Source organism: Haliotis rufescens, unplaced genomic scaffold, assembly GCF_023055435.1.
Source record: "Haliotis rufescens isolate VD_foot unplaced genomic scaffold, xgHalRufe1.0.p SCAF_4, whole genome shotgun sequence".
In the NCBI taxonomy this organism is placed as follows: Eukaryota; Metazoa; Mollusca; class Gastropoda; order Lepetellida; family Haliotidae; genus Haliotis; species Haliotis rufescens.
The window spans coordinates 2,665,605-2,687,625 of NW_025964112.1; the positions used below are offsets into that span (position 1 = coordinate 2,665,605).

General features: G+C 37.9%; 2 protein-coding genes across 3 annotated transcripts; one reads left to right on the forward strand and one right to left on the reverse strand.

Moving 5' to 3' along the window:
* The first annotated feature begins 4,826 nt into the window (after window positions 1-4,826).
* On the forward strand, window positions 4,827-14,450 carry LOC125372344 (ATP-dependent DNA helicase PIF1-like). 2 transcript variants are annotated; one of them, XM_048382001.1, is made up of 2 exons: window positions 4,827-5,006; window positions 12,048-14,450. In XM_048382001.1, exon 2 carries the CDS (start codon window positions 12,991-12,993, stop codon window positions 13,660-13,662), a length of 672 nt encoding a protein of 223 aa, XP_048237958.1. In that variant the 5' UTR covers window positions 4,827-5,006; window positions 12,048-12,990; the 3' UTR covers window positions 13,663-14,450. Both variants share the same exon structure in this region, with proteins under 2 accessions (XP_048237958.1, XP_048237959.1).
* LOC125372343 lies at window positions 7,328-10,217 on the reverse strand. Its single transcript, XM_048381998.1, has 2 exons — window positions 10,189-10,217; window positions 7,328-9,846 (listed from the first exon to the last, which is right to left on the reverse strand). The coding sequence occupies exons 1-2, from the start codon at window positions 10,210-10,212 to the stop codon at window positions 8,632-8,634; spliced, it is 1,239 nt and encodes a 412-aa protein (XP_048237955.1). The 5' UTR covers window positions 10,213-10,217; the 3' UTR covers window positions 7,328-8,631.
* Window positions 14,451-22,021: the final 7,571 nt, after the last annotated feature.

Here is a 22,021-nt window from a genome sequence, read left to right on the forward strand (position 1 = left end):
CACAGGCGAGCAAAGCGGGGCTCCGGGGGCGGAGGTACTTCATTTAAACATCTGTATTACAATTAGGGACTTCAGTTCTCGTGTTGTGTCCATGTGGTGATTTCAGTTCTCCTGTTGTGTCCATGTGGTGATTTCAGTTCTCCTGTTGTGTCCATGTGGTGACCGACGTCGAGGTGAACGTTACGTCAATCATTGTGTCATGGAAGATCGGTTTGGGGACGCATTAAATCTTATTCAATGTCACAGGAACTTTTGTTGTTCAGTATATATGAAATTACCCAGGGCAATATCTGCCAGTCTATTGGTGACTAAAAATGGTATACTTGATATATTTCCATTGTACTAATGCTGTGAAAAGATTATGTCAATACTGTTAGCTGTATTACATTGTTTACCTTCTGGAATATGAATAGGAACTAGAACGTATCTTGCATGAATGCCCATTCGGGTAATGTATTACTCAGAGTGTGTCGGGTATACTATATTCAGTCATATGTAAACTGTTGTATTACGTCGGGTACGGTAGACTGTATCGTGACAAATGTAGTATCGTGACAAATGATTCTCTGTCATGTTCATCTGACGTTCTTCGCATATATGTACTTCTATAACTGATTAAAAACATTTTCTAATAATTGACTGTAAGCATTCTATTGTTGACTGATGAAACACAGATTCCGTGGCTGTCTAACAAACTGACTGTTTGTTCACTCAGGTCTTGTGTTGTTGTTTGGGTTGGTCGTGTACAACCAACCTGCTAAGCGAGCCGATTCCCCTCACTCGCGTTTAAATAGAGACATTCGTCACCACTCGCTCCTTTCCGTAACCTGCAAGAAGACTCGCCCCCCTATCGTTGAATGTTATGTGCGGAAATGCGACAAACCAATCAGAATGCGTGTATGACTTTAAGTACTTCGGTCAAAGAATCCCTCTGGAATAATTCTTTATTTTACATATGTCTTGCATTAAAAAAATATACTGTATGTTACGATGTGTTTTCAATAGCACCTGGAATATATATGCATGGGGCAAATATACCTGAATCATTACGCAACGAGTTAACAATTCTTTTAGCTACGCCCGTTTGCGTTAAGACGGAACCCATTCGCAAAAAATGGCAACGAGATTGGCACGAGCGGCTATTTGGCTTGTCCCGGAATAACACGAGTTGGTCACGAATGGGTTGGAGAGTGTAGTTGCACGTGCTAAACGTGGGAAATCAGTTGGATTTGATCTACTTCCAGAAGAGTCATTAAAAAATAAAACTTGTGTTAATAATTTTTCAGATTGTTTACATACAGTTTTGATAATAAGCTATGCCCTGATACATAGCGATCAAGTCTAATTTACCCCCCGCAGTTAAAAGATCTGAGTTTAACTTTGTCATTGGTTGTGATCAGATTGAAAGTACGCATGCTCAGAAATATGTGGGCGTCTGGTTACATGAAAACCTCAATTTGAACTTGACTCCTAAACAAATTGCTAAATCTTGCCAATATAGCTAGTGCCTAGTGTTTTTGATATGGAAATTTATATTATTGGTGGTTTGGCTTATAATGTATACAGTTCTTTATATGATAATCTAGTCCAGCCTGTATTATATTATGGCTGAGCTATTTGAGATGCAAGGGAATTAAGCTGTAGCTTTTTTGCTGCTGGTCAATCAAGAATGCTCAGCGCTATTTGCAGGTGGAACGCTGATTACCGTAATTCCTGGAAGAACGAATGCCTTGCTTATAGCAGCCTTCAGCTACCTGTTTTCGATTTGTACAATATTTCTTGTTATCCTGCTATTACGTCTTTGGAATGATACTGGCCAAGCACATGGCAACAAATTACGTGTATATAGATTGTTTAAAGGCACATCGACTATTGAACCTTATGTAAGTTTTGTAGATCTCAGCGTAGCATTATGAGCACAGTGCCACAGAGCACAGTGCCACTGCCATAGTTCTAGCTTTGTTTGTTTGTTGTTTAACGCCGCACTCAGCGATATTCCAGCTAAATGAAGGCGGTCTGTAAATAATCGATCTGGACCAAACAATCCAGTGACTGATATCGTCAGCATCGATCAACGATGGGATACGAAGACCCGCGTCAAACCAAGTCAGCGAGCCTGACCACCCGATCCCTTTAGTCGCCTCTTACGACAAGTATAGTCACCTCTTACGGGAACCATGGGTTGCTGAAGACCTATTCCAACCCGGATCTTCACGGGTCCACAGAACTAGATAGAATCGCTCGCCCAAAGACTCCTATTGAAGACAGACTATGTTGATGTGTAACAGGAACATTGTGCAAGTACATGTCCCAGCTGATGGCAGCTTCCACTCACACCTGAGATACGACCAGTGGCAATTAGCATCCAAACATTATCGTACAGTTTGGCAGATGTCCTCTGTCGACCAGACCGTTCTCCTAATACGGATCGAATGGTTTATTAGACCCTAGCCGCAAGTGGTCATTATCCCCAATGTTTTAGTGAGTGAGTAATTGAGTATGGTTTTACGCCGCTTTTAGCAATATTCCAGCTATATCACGGCGGGGACACCAGAAATGGGCTTCACACATTGTACCCGTTTCGGGAATCGAAACCGGGTCTTCGACGAGCGAACGCTTTAACCACTAGGCTGCCCGACCGCCCCCCATGTTTTAAAGAAGAAAACTAAAGCTTTCGCTAAAATCCAACTTTCGCCAATGTAAAAGTTATAATTAACAATGGGAAGCTATATTATGCATCCTGTTATTTTACGAATATCTGTAGATATGCTGTTTTGTGTGTCTTATAGGCCTTATGGCCTGATGAAAATGTATTCTTTTTAATGTTCTCAACTAGTTTTAAAATCCAAACTGTGATACTCTAGTTATTTTTACTGTCCTTCGATGACAGATATTTAATCCATTCGAATCTTTGTATTTTATATCAGTTCTCGTCACGATATGGCTGAAATACTGCCGATGTGACGTTAAATATTAACTCACTCACTCACTCACTTATGGCCTGACATTGTATACTTTCTATGAACATTTTATTGCTTTACTTGCCTTTTACTATGTGTAACATTTTAATTCTTCTCAATATTTGGAGCTTGTTACTTAAAATAACATTGGTTAGAAACCAACTATTGTTTGATAACTCCATGTTGGCAGTTAGCACATAACAGTCATTGATAGTGTCACGAGTCTGTAAATGTTCCAACGGAATAACACGAGTTGGTCGGAGAGAGGGGGACCCAGGCAGCTCCCAGCCAATCAGTGGGCTGGGATTCTTTATAGCGGCAAGTAGAGAAGAAGCAAGCCAAGTAAGTGTGGTACCATTTTACCTTTTTTGTTTGTCATTACAATATAAATTCTAAACACTGTCAGCTGTTGCCACTGTTACTACTAGAGTCTGTGTAGTATTGACTTCAGTTTACACTATAATGGCACTATGAACTAAACTCGGACTTCGTAGAAAATGTCTGACACGAGGTCCCGGTCATCGCATTCATTTTTTAAGTCCGCCATTTTGTCTATGAAAACGAGGTGACTGATAGGTTAGACAGACAATTCGCCGACTTCACGGAGATTATTCTGTGACAAATCGTCGCATCTTTGTTCTAAGCTGCGTTGTGCATCTGTTCTGACACTTTAGAACAGCTGCCATTCCTAACTGTCTGTGTAATAATAAAATAGAAACCTGCGCACGTGGGTTTGTTTGAACACAACTGCCCGCGTGTCCAGACATTAGGTCACGCTGACATTTCTATGTTGTGGTCATGACGGGGGAAATACAAATATCTCAAGTGTTTTAGATACGATTTCATTGATAACTGTAATTGTACTGTAGTATTTCTCGACTGGAAGTCGGATTAGAATTCGTTCGCCTTCAAGAAGCACAAACTGCTTGTGAACTTTGTGAATATTGATCATTGACTGATTTCTTGCCATTTCCAGGATTCATATAGGAATCTTCAATTCTTCTGGAATCAGAGCTACAGATAAGCTGCGTGTTTGCGTAAAATACCCCCCCCCCAAAAAAAAAAAAACACACAAAAAAACGTATGCATTAAATGAAACACTTAAATGTATAAAATCAGCATGCGTAAATGCCCAATGAAGCTTTTATAGCATGTGTAGCTGATTTCCGAAGCACAATGACAAGCTAAGTTACTTTCAAGTCAAGCCTGTAGTTAGAACGGTTATACACATCTGAAACATTATTATTATTTTTCAAATTTCAAAATGTTTACTCATATTGGGAAAAACCCAAAAGAGTGATGAATAGATGAGTGAAAACATTTTTATTACCCAATGAAAAGTGTAATAACCCAATTACAATAGAAACCTTTGAGTACAAACTAAATTGCTCAAAAAGTTATCTGGAGCTCTGTGGAATATCTTGGACTTGGATTTCAGCACAGGAGTCCGTATCTAAAAATAGACGCCCTCATGCATATTCATGACCATCTCCACACGCGAGCCCGAAGGGCGAGAAGGAATGCAACAGAAAACTACTGCAGGGCCCGACTCGATTTTTCAACAAATTACTACGAACGATAGATTATACCCACACTGACACTACAGTTGCCGATTGCTTTTCTAACTTGTGAACGGCATTTTCGCCAGTTTGGTACGTTAAAAACACCCACCTATACATCACAATTTAATTAAAATATATACAGGCATCGGACACGAAGCTGAGTCCGTCTTTCATACTTGCACGACTTCCGGAATGATACGGACTGAATGCAAGCTCCTCACAGCGATAGTACGTTCCCGGAGCTCTCTATACCGAGAGTGTAACGATGGTGTCACGCGCTGGGAAGGAGCTTGGGACTGAATGAAGACAAGGGAGCTAATCCCAACGCTATTTACCGCACGTGCTCACTGGATCCGATCTCACAACTGTTAACCGACGACTTGAAGATGAACTTGGAGCAGAAAGAAGCTTTGGATATCGCCCTATCCGGCCACAATCTGCTTATAACGGGACAGTGCGGCACCGGAAAAACGTATACGCTGAGGTGAGAAATTCATTGCATATTCTTTTGCTTGTAACGAATATTGAATACTAAGACCCTCTGTTTTCGTGCATTGCGAACAAAGCCCGCCAAATATACGGCCTTCTAAATTCTAGAACGCCGTGTTTTGTAAAATCGAGTAGAAGGTAAGTATTAATTTCAGTACATTGCAATGTTTCATTAGTATAGCATGCACTAGTGACATACACTTATCTAAACTGCGATGTGTGCAGTCATTCGAAATTAGCACCAAAAAAAATTGAAACAAAATTTATAAAAAAAAGTATATACAGATCTATACATAAAAGTTCATAATATGGAAAAACAAACATTGTAAAACAAATCAGTAAAATGCTAATACCATGAATACTATTGGTGAATTTCTTCATATATTTGAACCATCATAAACAAAACAAACACACATTTTGAATATATTTATATAATTCCAAAAATGAAACATACACAAAGAAAACAACAAAACACTTTGATTGTAGCTGAAGGCCTGTTTCATTGTATTATAATGACTTGTCATGAATGACTCTACATCTACATAAGAAGTAATCATAAACATGAAATATGTCACAAAATATAAAAAAATATTGAGACAATGTCAGAAAATATGGTATTAACTTATTGCAAGGGACGGAATAAATTTCAAAATAAACATTTTCTACATACAACAAAATTGAGCAAGCACCCTGAGATCTAAAAAAATGTTAAATTTTCACAACCTACTTTACTAGTTTACAACCCTCTCATTATACCTAAATCATAAATATGCCTAGCGGCATAAATGTGTCTAAATATTAGGAGATAACATTGATTTTGTTATACATCAAGTGCATAGCTGCACATAACAAACAGTAAGATGAGCTGGTAGTTAGGTTCTAAAATTATTTAATAATTTATTTATTGTAGTCGTTAAGTATATATATTTACTAGCTACCTACTGTTTGTAACGGTGTACATGGTGTAAAAGTGTAATATGACGACTAACTAGCTACAATTGTACGATACATGTACTACAATGGTAATGTCAGTGAGCATGAGAAATGTGGCTACTGTTAACAATCCATAGTTGTATCATGATATAATATTTATACTAAGTTTTCCTATATGCTGACTAATTCCCCCAAGAAAACCAGCACGCCATTTGGGCGGTTTTGTTCATCACGTAACAGTCCATAATAGTTGGTACAGTCCATGCAGAAAATAGAATACTCACTGGCAATTATAATACATAAACAATATTAGTAATGATGGAAAAACTGACATTACTTGTGGACCAAAATGACTGATAAAAACACAGATACTTAGATATGTTAGTGGACTAGCATTGTTCATTGCACAAAGATTATTGATAAAACAGACACTAGCTACAGTTTTTAATACTGAAATGGCTTTGTTGAAGTTGCACAAAAAATATGTGAAACTCCCCAGATATTTGTTATAGTCAAAAGTAGTCAACTGGCTTTATGGTCCAATAATAACTGATAAAACTGCAGGTATTTGCACTACATTTTATAATAATGAACTGGCATTGTTCATAACTCATAAAACAATAGATACTAGCTACAGGTCATAATACTCAGCTGGGATTGTTCAGCGCACAAAATAACTGTTAATTAAGTGGAAAGTAATAAACAGGTATTAGCTACAGTTATAATACTCAACTTACATTGTTGAAGTCACAAAAACAAAAATAAAAAACCCATATATTTGTTATAGTCAACTGGTATTAAAAATAAGATATAAAACTACAGTACATGTTACATCTTATAATACTGAACTGGCATTTTTATGGCACCAAAAAAACTGATCAAACAACAGGTCCTAGTTACAGTTGATAATACTGAAGAGGAATTGTTCATGGCACAAACATAAGTGATAAATTGCTAGGGAATTCTTTTGAATATTAGTACTGAACTGATTACATGTATTTGAAGACATAAATGGACGATACTGGAACCATATACAGATATTTGCTACACCCAATAATACTGAAATGTCTGATTTCATTAAATGTCAAAGCACCTTTTACAAATTTTACATTTTAGCCTAAATGGTCATAAATTTGTGATTACTTCACAATGAAGAGTCCAATGTTAAAAACAAGTTAACAATACTGAACAGGCATTGAAGTGAATTTACAGTTATAGTATTGTCATAACAATACTTAACTTATATCAATACAATAAAAAACACTAAAAAATAACAAGACTAACATGTTAACATCGAACTGACTGTTCAGGAGATAAAAACACTTGACACTGATCCATGAGAAATAACAAAATGGAATGTCTTTTTCGTTCCATATCGTTCTATCCACAATCTCAATCATGTGATTCAGATCATGAAGATAGCAATAAACAAGTTATCAACATAACACAAAAAAACTGTTCACAAACCAATATAAGACTATACACTTGCATGTGGCATATCATAGAGTAAACAATAATTTGGTTGGTACCAATGTCTATATCATTGTGGTAGGTGAGTATTCATGATAATAATTACAACCATTTTCTTTTCATGATCAACCTTATAATTGTCCGAGCACTTTGTGCCACTGGGTTTAACAGTCAGAGATTAGATTGTGGAGGCTCCCACAAATCTGGAGCCTCCACGCTCCCAGTTCAAATCTTTTCCAGTAAGGCCCAATCTTTGTGATTTCTGCATGATTAAAGACAGGTATTTACAGAAACATGATCAACCAGGCAAATGTCATCTGGTTGCATTGTAGACATAAAATTTTGCCAATTATGTGACTACCGTAGATGTATCCATAGGAGAAAATGTGGTAAAATATTAGCCTAAAATGCCCCAAATTGGCCAGGTTCACAGCCAAAGTTGGTACAATCAGACAATTTTCAAGTAACCAAGCATACTCTTAAATTAAATATTAACCATTTTTCTCTCTGTTTCAATTATTTTTATCATAGTTCCAAACTCAGTGTTGGTGTGGGAATGATTAAACGGTTAACTTTGGAAGTGTCCACACTTCCACTTTCACCACTGATTGTCACTTCCTGTTTTGTTAAATTTCATGTAGTTTCCCTTTTTATAGCCCATATTGCAAAATAATCATGGCCAATTCATGATTGTAGTGTCACCCATACTTACTGCTTTATGCTGGATTCCCATTTCAAACCTTCACTTGCTTTTTTAAGGCATAATCAGGAAATATCTGCAGATAATGCTATGTCCAAGACTGTTTATGACTGGAACATGGAGGCTTCCAGGTGGAGCTTCGATGCTCCCAAAGTAGACCTCCTTAAAAACATTCCCACACCAACAATGATTTTGGAACTATGATAAATGCAATAGATAAAGAGTGAGAAATTGGTGAACTTTAGTGTAAGAGTATACTTGAAAATTATCTGACAGGGCTAACTTTAGCTTTAAAGTCGGGCAATATCTGCCAATTTGAACATGTTTTTGGCTGAATTTTACCACAATTTCTCCTTTCCAGTCTGATCTTGTCACATAATTGGTACAGTTTTTTGTTCACATTGCAACCTGATGGCATTTGCACGTTTTCCTTGAAGCTTCTGTAAATAATTGTCTTTATTCATGCAGAAATCAGAACAATACATAACTGCAGCATGAAGTTTCAGCTTGAAATGAGTCAGTTGGTCTTTGAGCACATTTTTCTCTTCTTAGACGGCCGTAAAGGCCCAGGTGTTGTAGCTCGAAACATGTGTGATTTTGATCCACTGTTACATTTGTTGGACACTGTACTTTGGCCTATACAGACAGCATTCACAGCAGGGCCATATTGAGACAGGGTTGGATTATTGTTCAAGCCATGGCACACACCTCGCTGTTGGCAAAAGAAATTCTCCACCAAGTCTGAATTGAAATAGCCTGGATTAATGGTAGCGCCATTTGGTATCAGATTTTCACACACAGATATGAAGCCAACCAAGGAGGAGTTAAAGTCATCTCTTGTCTCTCTTGTTAAGAGGTGTTTCTGATTTGGATGTTGAGTAGAACTTGTAATCTGATCTTCCCACCCATTGAAGAACTTTAAGGCTTGTCGGACATGTGTTAGTCTCTCGTCATGAAGGCTTTTGACGTGCCGTGTTGTATCATGAAACAAATCCACAAGGGGGCTGGTAATCTTCAATAGCTCAATAGTACTGTTAAGAGAATCACCATCAGGAAGAGACCTCTGATACAACTGCATCAGGTACAGCATGTTCTTGTCCAGTACATCTGTAGCTAACTTATTCCGCATCTTGTTGGCTGCTGTTAGTTCAATATGTTCTGTGGTTAGTTTATAATGTACCCGTAGTCCATTTTGGACATTGAATCTAAAGGCCCCTTCCCAGTGTTCCCAGATGATGTGCTCGGTGTTAAGCAGAAGGTAACGTCCTTTTGAAGACTTGAAGTTTAGTTTGCTGGACTCCAGGCCATTTCTGAGCTTTTTGAAGACATGTTTTATATCTTGACACACGGATATTTGGTGGTGATCAAAGATATTCGTTGTCTGAAATAGGTCTTGTCGTAACAGTGATGGTTTGGTACCAAGAAGCATGGTCTGAAATGCCCTATTAGTGGAAGCTCCATCCAGCATGACATAATCAACGATGAAGTCGTGATCACCCAAGGCCTCTACAATCTTCCAAAAGTTGAAGTATATTTGATGTGACAACCCTGGGTTGGTACCAAAATAAGCTACTGGCCATCTAAAGCCATACAAGCCATGAAATACAAATTGCAGGACATGTGTTGCCATTTGTACACTCTTTTTCTTCTTGATGAGGATGTTTATGTTGTTACATAATGGCCCGACATCAACTGCACCAACAAGGGACCAGTCACTCCCACGACGGACAATCTGAAAAAGAATCCCATGAATGAGTGAATAGCAGAAACATTCTTCCTGGAACAAGTAAAATTCCTCGTTAGCATGATCATGGTTTCAAAAAAAAGCTCACTCAGTTGTTCAGAGAGTAATAATTGTAACTCATGTGTCATAAATAATTTCATTATCAAAGTTTTTTGGTTATATTGCAGTGTTCTAAAGTTCCAATCCCGCTTGGCTGTATCACTCAAACACTCTAGTTGTGCAGCCATTCCCCCTTGCAGTAATTGGCCAATGTGATTTCTGTGCTAATTATTGAAAATGGCACTGAAATTAAGAGAAAAGTAGCTTTGGGGTCTGTCATTTTATTCTTACCTGCAGATCATCTTGAATTTGCATTTCGTCCAGGAACAAACCACCATGACGACCAAAACCCTCTATTCCATTCTTCTTGGCTTCTTCTTCCATCCAGGTAAGATGCTCCTCATTAATTCCTGGAGACTGCTTGACAGAATTCTTGTAATATTGAAGAAGGCGCTGGGATGGTAGGACAAGGACGCCACTTCCTTTGAAGTCGCTATAAGCCTTAGGAGATTTACAATACATAGATAGGCAGATCGTAATGACTTTTGGATCCCATCTCCGACGATGTACATCCAATCCTGTTCTTGCATTTTGAACCTGAGATTCCAGTAATATTTTGAAGTTTGATGGCGCATTTGGTAGTTCTGATTCTAATATTTTTAACAAATCTTCATGATCTTGTGGAACCAAGTTAATAGTTGGTAGGAGGTCACTGGTTTGATCACAGTTTGCTTCACATGGTTCAGGCAGAGGAGGAGTGTGACATGGGGTCTTCTGACTTTCAGTTTTCACCTTGTGTGCTTGTGCATTGTTAACGATACACTTGGCCCTCTTTAAATATCTGTTACATTTGGCACATCTTTCACCAACAGACAGACAGTCAAGTACAATGTTACAAGATTTGGACCTGATGTGAAACGTGTGGGAATTTTCATCATGAACAAGGGACCAAGATTCCTTCACTATGAATGATGGTTTATATGAAGAACTGTCATCCACCACATTCCCTTTGCACAGTCTGAATTGTTGTGTGGCATAAACAAGGTCATTAATACTTTGATTGTTCCTGGATGGATTGCGTTCAATGCCATGATGCACATGATCTATGACATGACCTCTGATGACTAGTTGAAACTCTTCCTTAAATATGAATTCTGTATATTGGAACTTCCCATTGATTAAGGTCTGCAGAGGATACTTCAGGTGCAATTTCTGATTGTTGGATAAAACAGTGCATTCTTGTGGAAGTTTTACTAGATCACTACATGATTCTCTCGGCAGGTTATATCTGATTCCTAAATTGTATGTTACACATTGGATTCCATTTCTGTATTGTCGCCGTCTTTTTACATCTTGAAAAACTTTTGTGATTACATTAGAAAATTTGTCTTTACACAATAATCTCACACTTGAGTCTTTACTACAACTTTCTGAATAAAGATGATGTAGTTGATCAACTGATATGCAGCCTTCTTCTCTATATTCAACTGTTTTTGTTAACCTAAAAGCAAAGAGAAAAGTACAATGAAGCTTAATGAAAACTAATATAACTGTCAGACCTAAAGTAAAAAAATGTGTGTTTTAAGCAAAACTGAATGGCCACTGTGCATAACTAAACTTATTAAAAACATTGTTTAAATCAAGAGATTATTCAGAATGTCCTCCAGCATCACTGGTAGTATATACATTTAATGACCATGTGTCAATGTGTAATGTGATAGAAAGTTTGTTGAACTGCTGTTTGTTGAATATCTGTATGCACTGATATTATTTGCACATAAATATTCTAATTTGGGCTTTTATTTATACAAAAGAACATGAGCAACACTATGGTGTGTTAATACATTGTTAGCTCACCTTGACAAATTCAACATGAGTTTAGTGCCATGATGCTCTGATTACAAAACAAGTGCCATGGTTATGTAAAATGTCTTGTAAATGTTACAAGAGCTTTCTTTGTTAGAGGGGTGAGCTTCAGTCTTCAGTTTTTACATTAGTCTTAATTTTCAAATACAAAATCAGGTACAAACTTCAGGTTGAATACAGCTAAGAAAGAGATTTGAATTATTTTGAAAAACATTAACATTTTTGGTTTGGTTTGTATTTTCATTATCTGCATGAATGAAACTAAAGTTCTGTTTGCTTTACAGGAATATCATCAAGGCTCTCAAGTCAGCTGGACGGAAAGTGGGAATAACTGCTGTCACAGGTCTGGCCAGCAAACAGTACCAGGATTTGGGAGGAGAGACGCTGCATCACTGGGCTGGGCTGTTTGATGGAAGATTTTCCAAGGAGGAGGTCCTTACTAACGTACTCAACAATGATGCATATGGGAATTGCCTCAAAAACATAACCCTTTCAGAAGTTCTCATCATTGATGAAATAGGAATGCTCAGCGCTAAACTGTTTGAGGTTCTTGAATATGTATGCAGTCATTGCCGCAGTAAAGAACATTGGTTTGGTGGCTAACAGATCATTGCTTGTGGAGATTTCAAGCAACTTCCTCCAGTTCCTGACCACTTTCATAATGATCCAGGACTTTTCTGCTTTCAGTCATGTGTGTTCAAACATATATTTCCTCACCACCTAAATTTCCAAGATTTGATTGTCGCCATCAATGAACTCTGTAATGGACGCCCATCGGAGGAAACTCATACACTAATGAAGAATCTCAATAGACCACTCAACACAAACAAAAGACCAACCTTGCTCTTTGGGACAAATTTTGATGTAGAATATGAAAATCAGATGGCACTGCATGAAGATGGGGAAAACATAATATGATATAGAGCGCTGGACTCGGGTGAGACACTGTTGCTGCAGCGATGTCAAGCGAAGAAGAACTTACAGTTGAAAGTGGGAGCACCTGTTATCCTCATAAGAAATGTGAAACATTCTTTGGTGAATGGTTCAAAAGGAACTGTTCTTTCTTTCACAGACAAGGGTCCAGTTGTTGATTTTGATGGCCTATGTGTACTTGTTGAACCCCTCAACTTTGAAATTTATTACTCTAACAAGAAGAAAGTGCAAGCCAACAGAAAACAGATCCCTTTACGCCTGGCCTTTGCTTTGACAGTACATCGAGCTCAGGGTATGACCATCGACCCTCTCATAGTTGATTGTGAAAGCTATTTCCTTCCGGGACAACTTGGTGTAGCTGTAGGGAGATGCATCAGCAAAGAGGGTCTACAGGTGAAGAATTACAAGGAAGATGTTGCATCAAAACAACACACAGATGAAGTTTATCATTTCTATGATGCGCCCTTTTTTCCAACAATGACTGACCTAACATGCTGCAAGAAGGACAGAAACTACAATGAAATGAAGGAAACCGAAAGTGGAGATGATAGTGATGGTGACCATAGGGATGTGGATGATGCTGCTGAAGATGAAGCTGAACCATTAGTTGCGCAGGCACCTGCTGTAGAAGTTCCGGAACTGACGGAAGATGATAAGACAAGAACTCATCTGCTGCTGGTTGACTTTTTGAAGAAAAGAGATAAGCAGAAAATTATTCTGAATCCATTGGCAGCAAATCTTCAACAGCACTTTGTTGTTTTGGAACATCAAGTCAATAAGCTCCTCAGTCAGCGGTCAGGTACGATTATTGACAAAGCTTCTCAGTGGCAGGAGGCCATCACCAAGTTAACTACTTTTCTAAATTCTCCAGGGCACCTGTCATTGAGTAAAAACCTCAGTCATTGTGATGAAATAACTGTTGAGAAGAAAATATCCTCAAAGTTGACAATGTGGATTATTGAGTGAGAGGTGGAAAAAGAGCAAGCATTATCACTTCTGAACAAAGAGAGAGAAATGTGGTCGATGTTGAAAAAATAACTGTTGAGAAGAAAATATCCTCAAAGTTGACAATGTGGATTATTGAGTGAGAGGTGGAAAAGCGAGCAAGCATTATCACTTCTGAACAAAGAGAGAGAAATGTGGTCGATGTTGAAAAAATAACTGTTGAGAAGAAAATATCCTCAAAGTTGACAATGTGGATTATTGAGTGAGAGGTGGAAAAACGAGCAAGCACTATCACTTCTGAACAAAGAGAGAGAAATGTGGTCGATGTTGAAAAAATAACTGTTGAGAAGAAAATATCCTCAAAGTTGACAATGTGGATTATTGAGTGAGAGGTGGAAAAACGAGCAAGCATTATCACTTCTGAACAAAGAGAGAGAAATGTGGTCGATGTTGAAAAAATAACTGTTGAGAAGAAAATATCCTCAAAGTTGACAATGTGGATTATTGAGTGAGAGGTGGAAAAACGAGCAAGCATTATCACTTCTGAACAAAGAGAGAGAAATGTGGTCGATGTTGAAAAAATAACTGTTGAGAAGAAAATATCCTCAAAGTTGACAATGTGGATTATTGAGTGAGAGGTGGAAAAAGAGCAAGCATTATCACTTCTGAACAAAGGAATGTGGTCGATGTTGAAGATACGACATGGTTGGAAAGAGGTGGAATTCAGATGGTGCAAGGTCAGGAGAGTGAGGAGGATGTGGAAGGATTTCATAGCCACAGGACCGCGCTTCTGTCTGGGCAACATGAGAGTTGTGTCCTGGAGCATTGTCTTGCAGGAGACGGACACCCTTGGTCAGCATGCCACACCTCTTAAGCTTGATAGCGTCCCGCTATTTCCGCAGCAGTGAAGCATAATAAGCTCCTGTAATTGTGGTACCCTTTGCCAAGAAATCCATCATCACTACTCTGTGCTGGTCCCAAAACACCGCGAGAATGAACTTGCCTGCAGAGGGTTGGACACGTGCCTTCTTTGGGGGTGGTTGACTCCACATGCTTCCATTGCATTGACTGAACTTTAGTCTAAGGATCATAGTGATAAACCCATGTTTCATCCTGTGTGATAAGTCTGTCAAAAAAGTTTGCCTGGGTTTTTTTGGCACATGTCCAAAAGATCCTTTGAGCAATTGACTCGTTCCTGCTTTTGGAAAGGTGTGAGCAACCTGGGAATCCATCGTGCAGACACCTTATGCATGTTCAAATTGTCATGGATTATTTTTCCACAGACCCTACACTGATCTTGACATCTTGTGCTTACTGGCGAACAGTTATACGTCAGTCTGCCAAAATGGCGGTCTCCACTTGATGGATAGCGTCCTCATCAATGGCTGAATGGGGGCGACCAGGAATGGCAGCTGTTTCCACAGATGTCCGACCACACTTGAACTGGCGATGCCAGTGTTTAACAACGTCATATGATTGGGCATCTTCCCCATAAGTTGCTTTCATTTCATCGAAAGTTTCTTTTGGTGTGCGACCTTTCAAATATAAAAACCTAATCACTGCTCTGTATTCTACTGGCTCTATTGTCACACCCTACTCGATCATAACACCTGTAGGGGGGCACGGGTGGCCCAGTCGTCTAAAGCGCCGCGATTCGCTGTGCAGAGTTGCGCCCCTTGGCACGCCAGAAACCTATTATTGTGGGTTCGAATCCCGGTTCGCCCCGATTGTGTTTCTAGGTTTGTCAGCACCATACCCGTGCTCGTGGGTTTCACCGAAGTGGTAAACGTCTGAGACCTGCATCACTTCGGGCTTTCCTCCCACATTAAGCTGACACGCTGCGATATAACTGGAATACTGTTAAAAGCGGCGTTAAACCCAACTCACTCACTCACTCATAACACCTGTAAAAGTGGTAAGATTAATAGTTTGGTGCTGCAAATTAAGACATAACCCATAGATACATGTATCATTACACATGTGAAATTTCAACCAAATATGATAACCCTAAGTGGTTAAGGGGAAATCTTTAATGAACACCCCTCGTAAGTACTGAATATAGATATATTTATTCAGGTGTAAATTATTCCCTCAGTTCGCCTTGTATTGTCAACTTTACATAAGAAATTAGCAATTGGGCTATAGCTTGGATAGTGTTGCATCAGCTTAATACATTTTTTGAATTTGGGATTTAAATAGAAATGCTGGTGAAGATATGTTTTCCAAAGATTGTTGTATCTCACAACATAGAAGCATATGATATTCATTCTCAACAAATACGTTTGTTTTCGTTGAACAAAATTAACATATTTGCAAAGTGGAATATTGCTATGTCTCAATAGTACTTAGTAATCAATTAGTAAGTTGAAATTATTACCAATCATGAATTATGCTTGATTAGGAAGTCTTGAATAGTCTAAATGTATGTTCTTCACTAGTATTTCACTGCTTTAGTCGTATTTATTACATTAACTGTGTACTGTTTTCATGATTGAAGAGTTATTCGCCCTCATATGGCTTAATATACAGGGTACCAATGTTGCAGCTAAAGTAATTTAATAATCCACTTTCTGTTCTCACACAAGCTGATAACTTGTTGTACATGTCACCTAGTATGTTCAGTATCTTTCCCATTAAGAATGTTTTCAGTTGATTTAATGCCACATCCATTATGATGATGTGATGTGTTTTCTCATTCAATTCATTGTTTATTATCGATAAGGGTGGTCGGGTAGCCTGGTGGTTAAAGCGTTCGCTCGTCACGCCTAAGACCCGGGTTTGATTCCCGACATGGGTACAATGTGTGAAGCCCATTTCTGGTGTACCCCGCCGTGATATTGCTGGAATATTGCAAAAAGCGGCATAAAATCAAACTCACTCACTCAATTATTATCAATAAAGATTCATAATTTGAACATTTTTTTTGACAGTGTATACATGAATAATAATTATGCACAATGCATGAAAGCGTAGCCCCACTGAAGAAGGATGCTATTATTAGTTGTGAAACAGACATAAATGTTTTGGCCAGATATGATGTATGATACTTTGATTAACGCAATTCACAACATTACTTAAGTCATGATCAAAGGCAGTATTTTTTGGAAATGATTACAAAATAACCATTATTGTATTCTTGAATAAACATTTGTCTGTTGAACTTTAATTTTTTGTTTGTTTCTTTGCAGTTTACATAAAATCTCAGAATACTGTATCTATACAGTCGGTTCAGCTAGTTTGACTTCAGTGCCGTTATGTTCTATTTGGACATGTAAATGTTGCATTGCATTGCCAGTAAGGAAAGTATGATAGTAAATTGGGCCAGCACAGACATTTAGCTTGTTTAAATACTACCTGGTATACAGTATACTGTAAAATAACAGATTTGCATGAATAATTTGTATAATAATGTGAAAGGGGAAACTTAATAAGGGTTAGTAAAGGGGTGTGTATATAGAGACAGAAAACATACATATTTTGGGTATTTATGTGAGAATAACACTGCTGACTTAAATGTTCAATTATTTCCAACTGTCAAGCTGTGAACGTAGCCTACTGTAGTTGTTGTGGCATGTTTTGTTCGGAACCACAACTCCATTTGAAAGAAGATATAGAAGATCTTATGAGCGTGAAAATAACGTCAGTCATTATTTGTTTCCAAAAGATCAACTCATACATTGTCATCGTATTGTATCGTGTAAAATATTGGAATCAAACAGGCCTGTCCGAGTCCCTGTGTGTATGTGTTACAGTGCTGTCGGGTAAGCACCTAAGCCTGATAAAACTGATTTTATTCCCAAAATTGAGACAAAATCCCAATCTTTTTGGATAAAATATTTAAATAGCATCTGGTTGATAGCATTATAACAATTTACAAGTATCTTTATGTGTAGAATTTGCGAAATCTCCAACTAAACGGGGGCAACCCCCCTGTTTTCGTGATCGCCGGAAGTGTCAAGATCAACGAAATATTGCCTGCTACTTCGTAGTTACTTCAAATAACTGGTCCATGTTGTATTATTTCAAAGAAGGAAACATTCATGGGTAGATAACTGATGTTCAATAATTTTTTGGATTTTTTTTTATTTGCGTAAGCGGCCTTTCTCGTAACCCCCCGTATCGCCACTAAGCAAAACCAAGTTCGACGTTCTATCAGATCGCAATTTTATCCATCCGATTTTCCTTTTTAGTGAAATAAACCTTGTTACAATACAAAAAGATATTGTCAGATGATTTTACTTGTAATTCATTTTTAACGCGAAAATATCAAAACGCAGCATTACCCGACACGGCTGTAAGTCGTACAGAGAAAAATATTCTTTGCGATTGAAACAAAATGATGTCTTGACATCACATGCAATACGCTAGTAGTGTATTGAAATGAATTCTAGTGTAACATTTTGTCACTTACCAACTAATGACATTAGTGTTTTCAACCATTTACAAGAAATAGACATCGATAACGTCATTTTCACATTACGCGGACTTTTCGTAGATCCAGTACAGAGTTGCCTCCCTTAGTAGCGGTGAATTATATATTTAAAAAAATATATCCAGATATTTGCTGTTGCCATCAATAATTCTTATGACATGAAAAAATAATTTATTTCATTTTGTAGAAGAATATATTTTTTAGATGTAAAATTCACTCACCTTCAAATTGTCTCTTCATTCAGTCCGTATCATTCCGGAAGTCGTGCAAGTATGAAAGACGGACTCAGCTTCGTGTCCGATGCTTGTATATATTTTAATTAAATTGTGATGTATAGGTGGGTGTTTTTAACGTACCAAACTGGCGAAAATGCCGTTCACAAGTTAGAAAAGCAATCGGTAACTGTAGTGTCAGTGTGGGTATAATCTATCGTTCGTAGTAATTTGTTGAAAAATCGAGTCGGGCCCTGCAGTAGTTTTCTGTTGCATTCCTTCTCGCCCTTCGGGCTCGCGTGTGGAGATGGTCATGAATATGCATGAGGGCGTCTATTTTTAGATACGGACTCCTGTGATTTCAGTTATCTTCAATAATTAAATAATTGTCCACGGTGCTTATTAGTGAACTTAGGGTATGCCTTATTGTTATGCAAAATGGACTCGCTAAAACCAAAACTGAGGTTCGATCACTAGAGCTACAAGGTGGCACGGGTGGCCCAGTCGTCTAAGGCGCAGCGATTCGCTGTGCAGAGTTGCGTCCCTTGGGCACACCAGAAACCTATGATTGTGGGTTCGAATCCCGGTTCGCCCCGATTATGTTTCTAGGTTTGTTAGCACCATACCCGTGCTTGTGGGTTTCACAGAAGTGGTAAACGTCTGAGACCTGCATCACTTGGGGCTTTCCTCCCACATTAAGCTGACACGCCGCGATATGACTGGAATACTGTTAAAAGCGGTGTTAAACCCAACTCACTCACTCACTCACTAGATCTACAGATAAGCTGCATGTTGTGGGCCACAGGGATGTGAAATCTCCGCGGAAACGCGGAAAATCGCGTTTTTTAAAATAGTAGTCCTCGGAAAAAATCATCTTCCGCGGAAAAAATTATTAAAAATTAAAAAAAAAACACTCCGAAAAATATGATCGAAAACCGGACAATTGGCGGGGATTGTCCTGTTTTCGATCGGAGCTTTCACAGCATAGGTTTTCGGACATCATACGTTTTCCGTCACGAATACTTGCACTATAACGTGGGGCATGGCGTCACGAAGAAATTGTAAATACTCAGAGTCAGCTGATGGCTTGTTTTTAAGATAAAGTTGTCTTTTAGCCTGTAAGTGAATGAGATGTTTTACAGTTGTTCATGTGATAAGCGAGAAATTTATGAATGTTTCTTCAGCGTCCAAAACCCCATGTCATGGGGATATATATTGTATTTATGTCTTATGTTTGCAATGGAGTTTTGTTTTTTTTCATCAAAAGGTAAGTACAAGGTAAGTTTTTTTCAATATGCTTCAACATGGGGAAAGGGTCAGACATTGCACACTTGTGACAGTTGTCCTTGTGTCTGGGGGATGGGGGTTGAAGTTTATGGCAGTATTGCTCCCAGACCTGGCGGGTAGCCAGGTGCGCGAAAGCTATGCCCGATTTTTTTAAAGTACTGATTTAACTTCGAAATTTTACTGCATCTGCCATCTTGTTTATTTTACTTATTGACTTTAGCCATTGACTTATTACATTTCTTGGTGTGAATGTTGTCCAAACTGCATGGAATTGCTTAAAATGCAATCAAATGTTTTAAAAATTTCTGGGGGGGCATACCCCCACACCCCCCTAGACTTTTCCTTTTTTTTTCGGCAAAACCTGCTCACATCCCTGGTTGTCGTAAAATACCCCCCCAAAATGTTCAAAACCCAATTACTTTCAATTAACTTCCTTACAGAAACGCATGCATTATTAATAAATGAAAAAACTAAATGTAAATACCCAATGAAGCTTATTCAGCTTGCGTACAATGGAGCTAATTTCCTAAACACAATTGCGAGCAAAGTTTTACTTTCTGAGTCAAGCCTATAGTTAGAACCGTTAGATACATCTAAAACATTGTTATTATTTGTTTTAAATCTCAAAATGTTTACTCATATTGGGAATAACCCAATAGAGTGATGAATAGATGATGAGTGAAAACATTCTGGTTACCCAATTAAAATAGATACCTTTGAGTAAAAACTCAATTGCTCAAAAAGTTATCTAGAGCTGTAATCACTATAACCATGATAGCAACAACAGTACAGTGATTTTGGGACATTTCCTGGTGATACATTGTGGATGCAAGGATTTTTACCAATCCAAATGCTCCAAGTTGCAAGAGAATTGGTCACATTTGTGAAGGATTTGGGAAATGCCACAAAACAGTTTAAAATACATCGCTCTTGGTGAGTGTGGAAAAACATACACAATCCCTATATATGTAATAAAAATGTGTTTGTCTCCCGCAGAAAGAAATTACGTCAATTGTATCCCTTCAGCGAATTCAGGTAAAAGAACAGGTGATCACAATTAAACCTGCTCAATTTGTATTTGAGATAAAACATCACTGGACAGGATGATTTACCGTTTAAATTGTATTTCCTGTTCTGCTAGGCATTGTTTTGTATGCAGAGATTAAGATTACTGGTGTATTGTCTTATAAACTAAGCAATCAGCTGTACACAAGTTTTCTCGGAATCTACCGATGATTCGGTTAATAATACTAGTACCTGATAAAATAGCATTATAGATTTTTGATACAATGATCGGAAGAATTGTATCTGAAACTATTATTTTATCAGGAATAATATATTCCAATATTATGTTATTTTCGTTGCAGCTTTACTATGTACATATTTGGAATAAATTAATAACCATGCACATAGCACTTTGGTACAGCTGATCGCCATTGTGGGCTATTCTTTTTCGTATGGAACAATTTGACCTATCACCGTCAAAGGTCCTGCGCTTGCCATCGTGAAAACTTTATGTTGACATACAATAGTCAAACTATAGCAAATGTGACTTAACGAGTCAAAGTATGGCGTTTATGATACATATATTTATTTATATAAACATTCTCTGTCCCCTGAAGTTCTTTTCAAGTCGTCAATAGCGGTAATCTGACCGTAGTTGCTGTAAATAACGGTGAGTTGTGTGATCTACCAATCATTTCACACAAGATATGGCTGGAATGAATATAAACAATACTGAATAAAATTTTGAATAAAATTACTAAAATAGGTTACAAACATAATTCCAGATTTACAATAAACACTTTTTATAACCAGACAGTGTAATTACTACATAAATTCCGTACATCAATACAGATTTGCCTAAATGGTATTTCCAGAGTTACATGCTTTCGGTATCCATGGTATCAGCAAAATTTAGTGATTTTTATCGATCATAAAAAAGTACCGGTAACTGCAATGTAGTTCACCCAGTATGGATGAGAAAGGGTTCCCACGATCCCTTGTGTAGTAGACTCGTAAACTTGGCGAATCCTGTCAATTTAAAAGGAAATTCAAAAGGAAACCGAATTAGAATGTGCATAATATTTTCAAGTTTACACGACTGAAACCAATAAATCTATCGAGCAAGAAAAAAAATTGTAAGTTGCAATACCACAAATCTTAGCATACAATGTTTCGTCATCTATTGCTGGAAATATTGATTTTTTTAATGGCAGTCAGAAGTTAATTAATATTAATGTGCATAGTGATTCTTACAGACATAGAAAATTTAGAGACTACAAGTTATGCAACAGACAAAAAGCATCCATATCTAAATCAGCTATTGCGCTACAATTTCATGTAGTAGATCTATACCAAAACAGATGAGAAGATGTGGATGAACTGAAGATTAAATTCACTACTGCAGGTTGTATTGGAAAAGAAGGAATGGCGTTTCCAAGTAAAT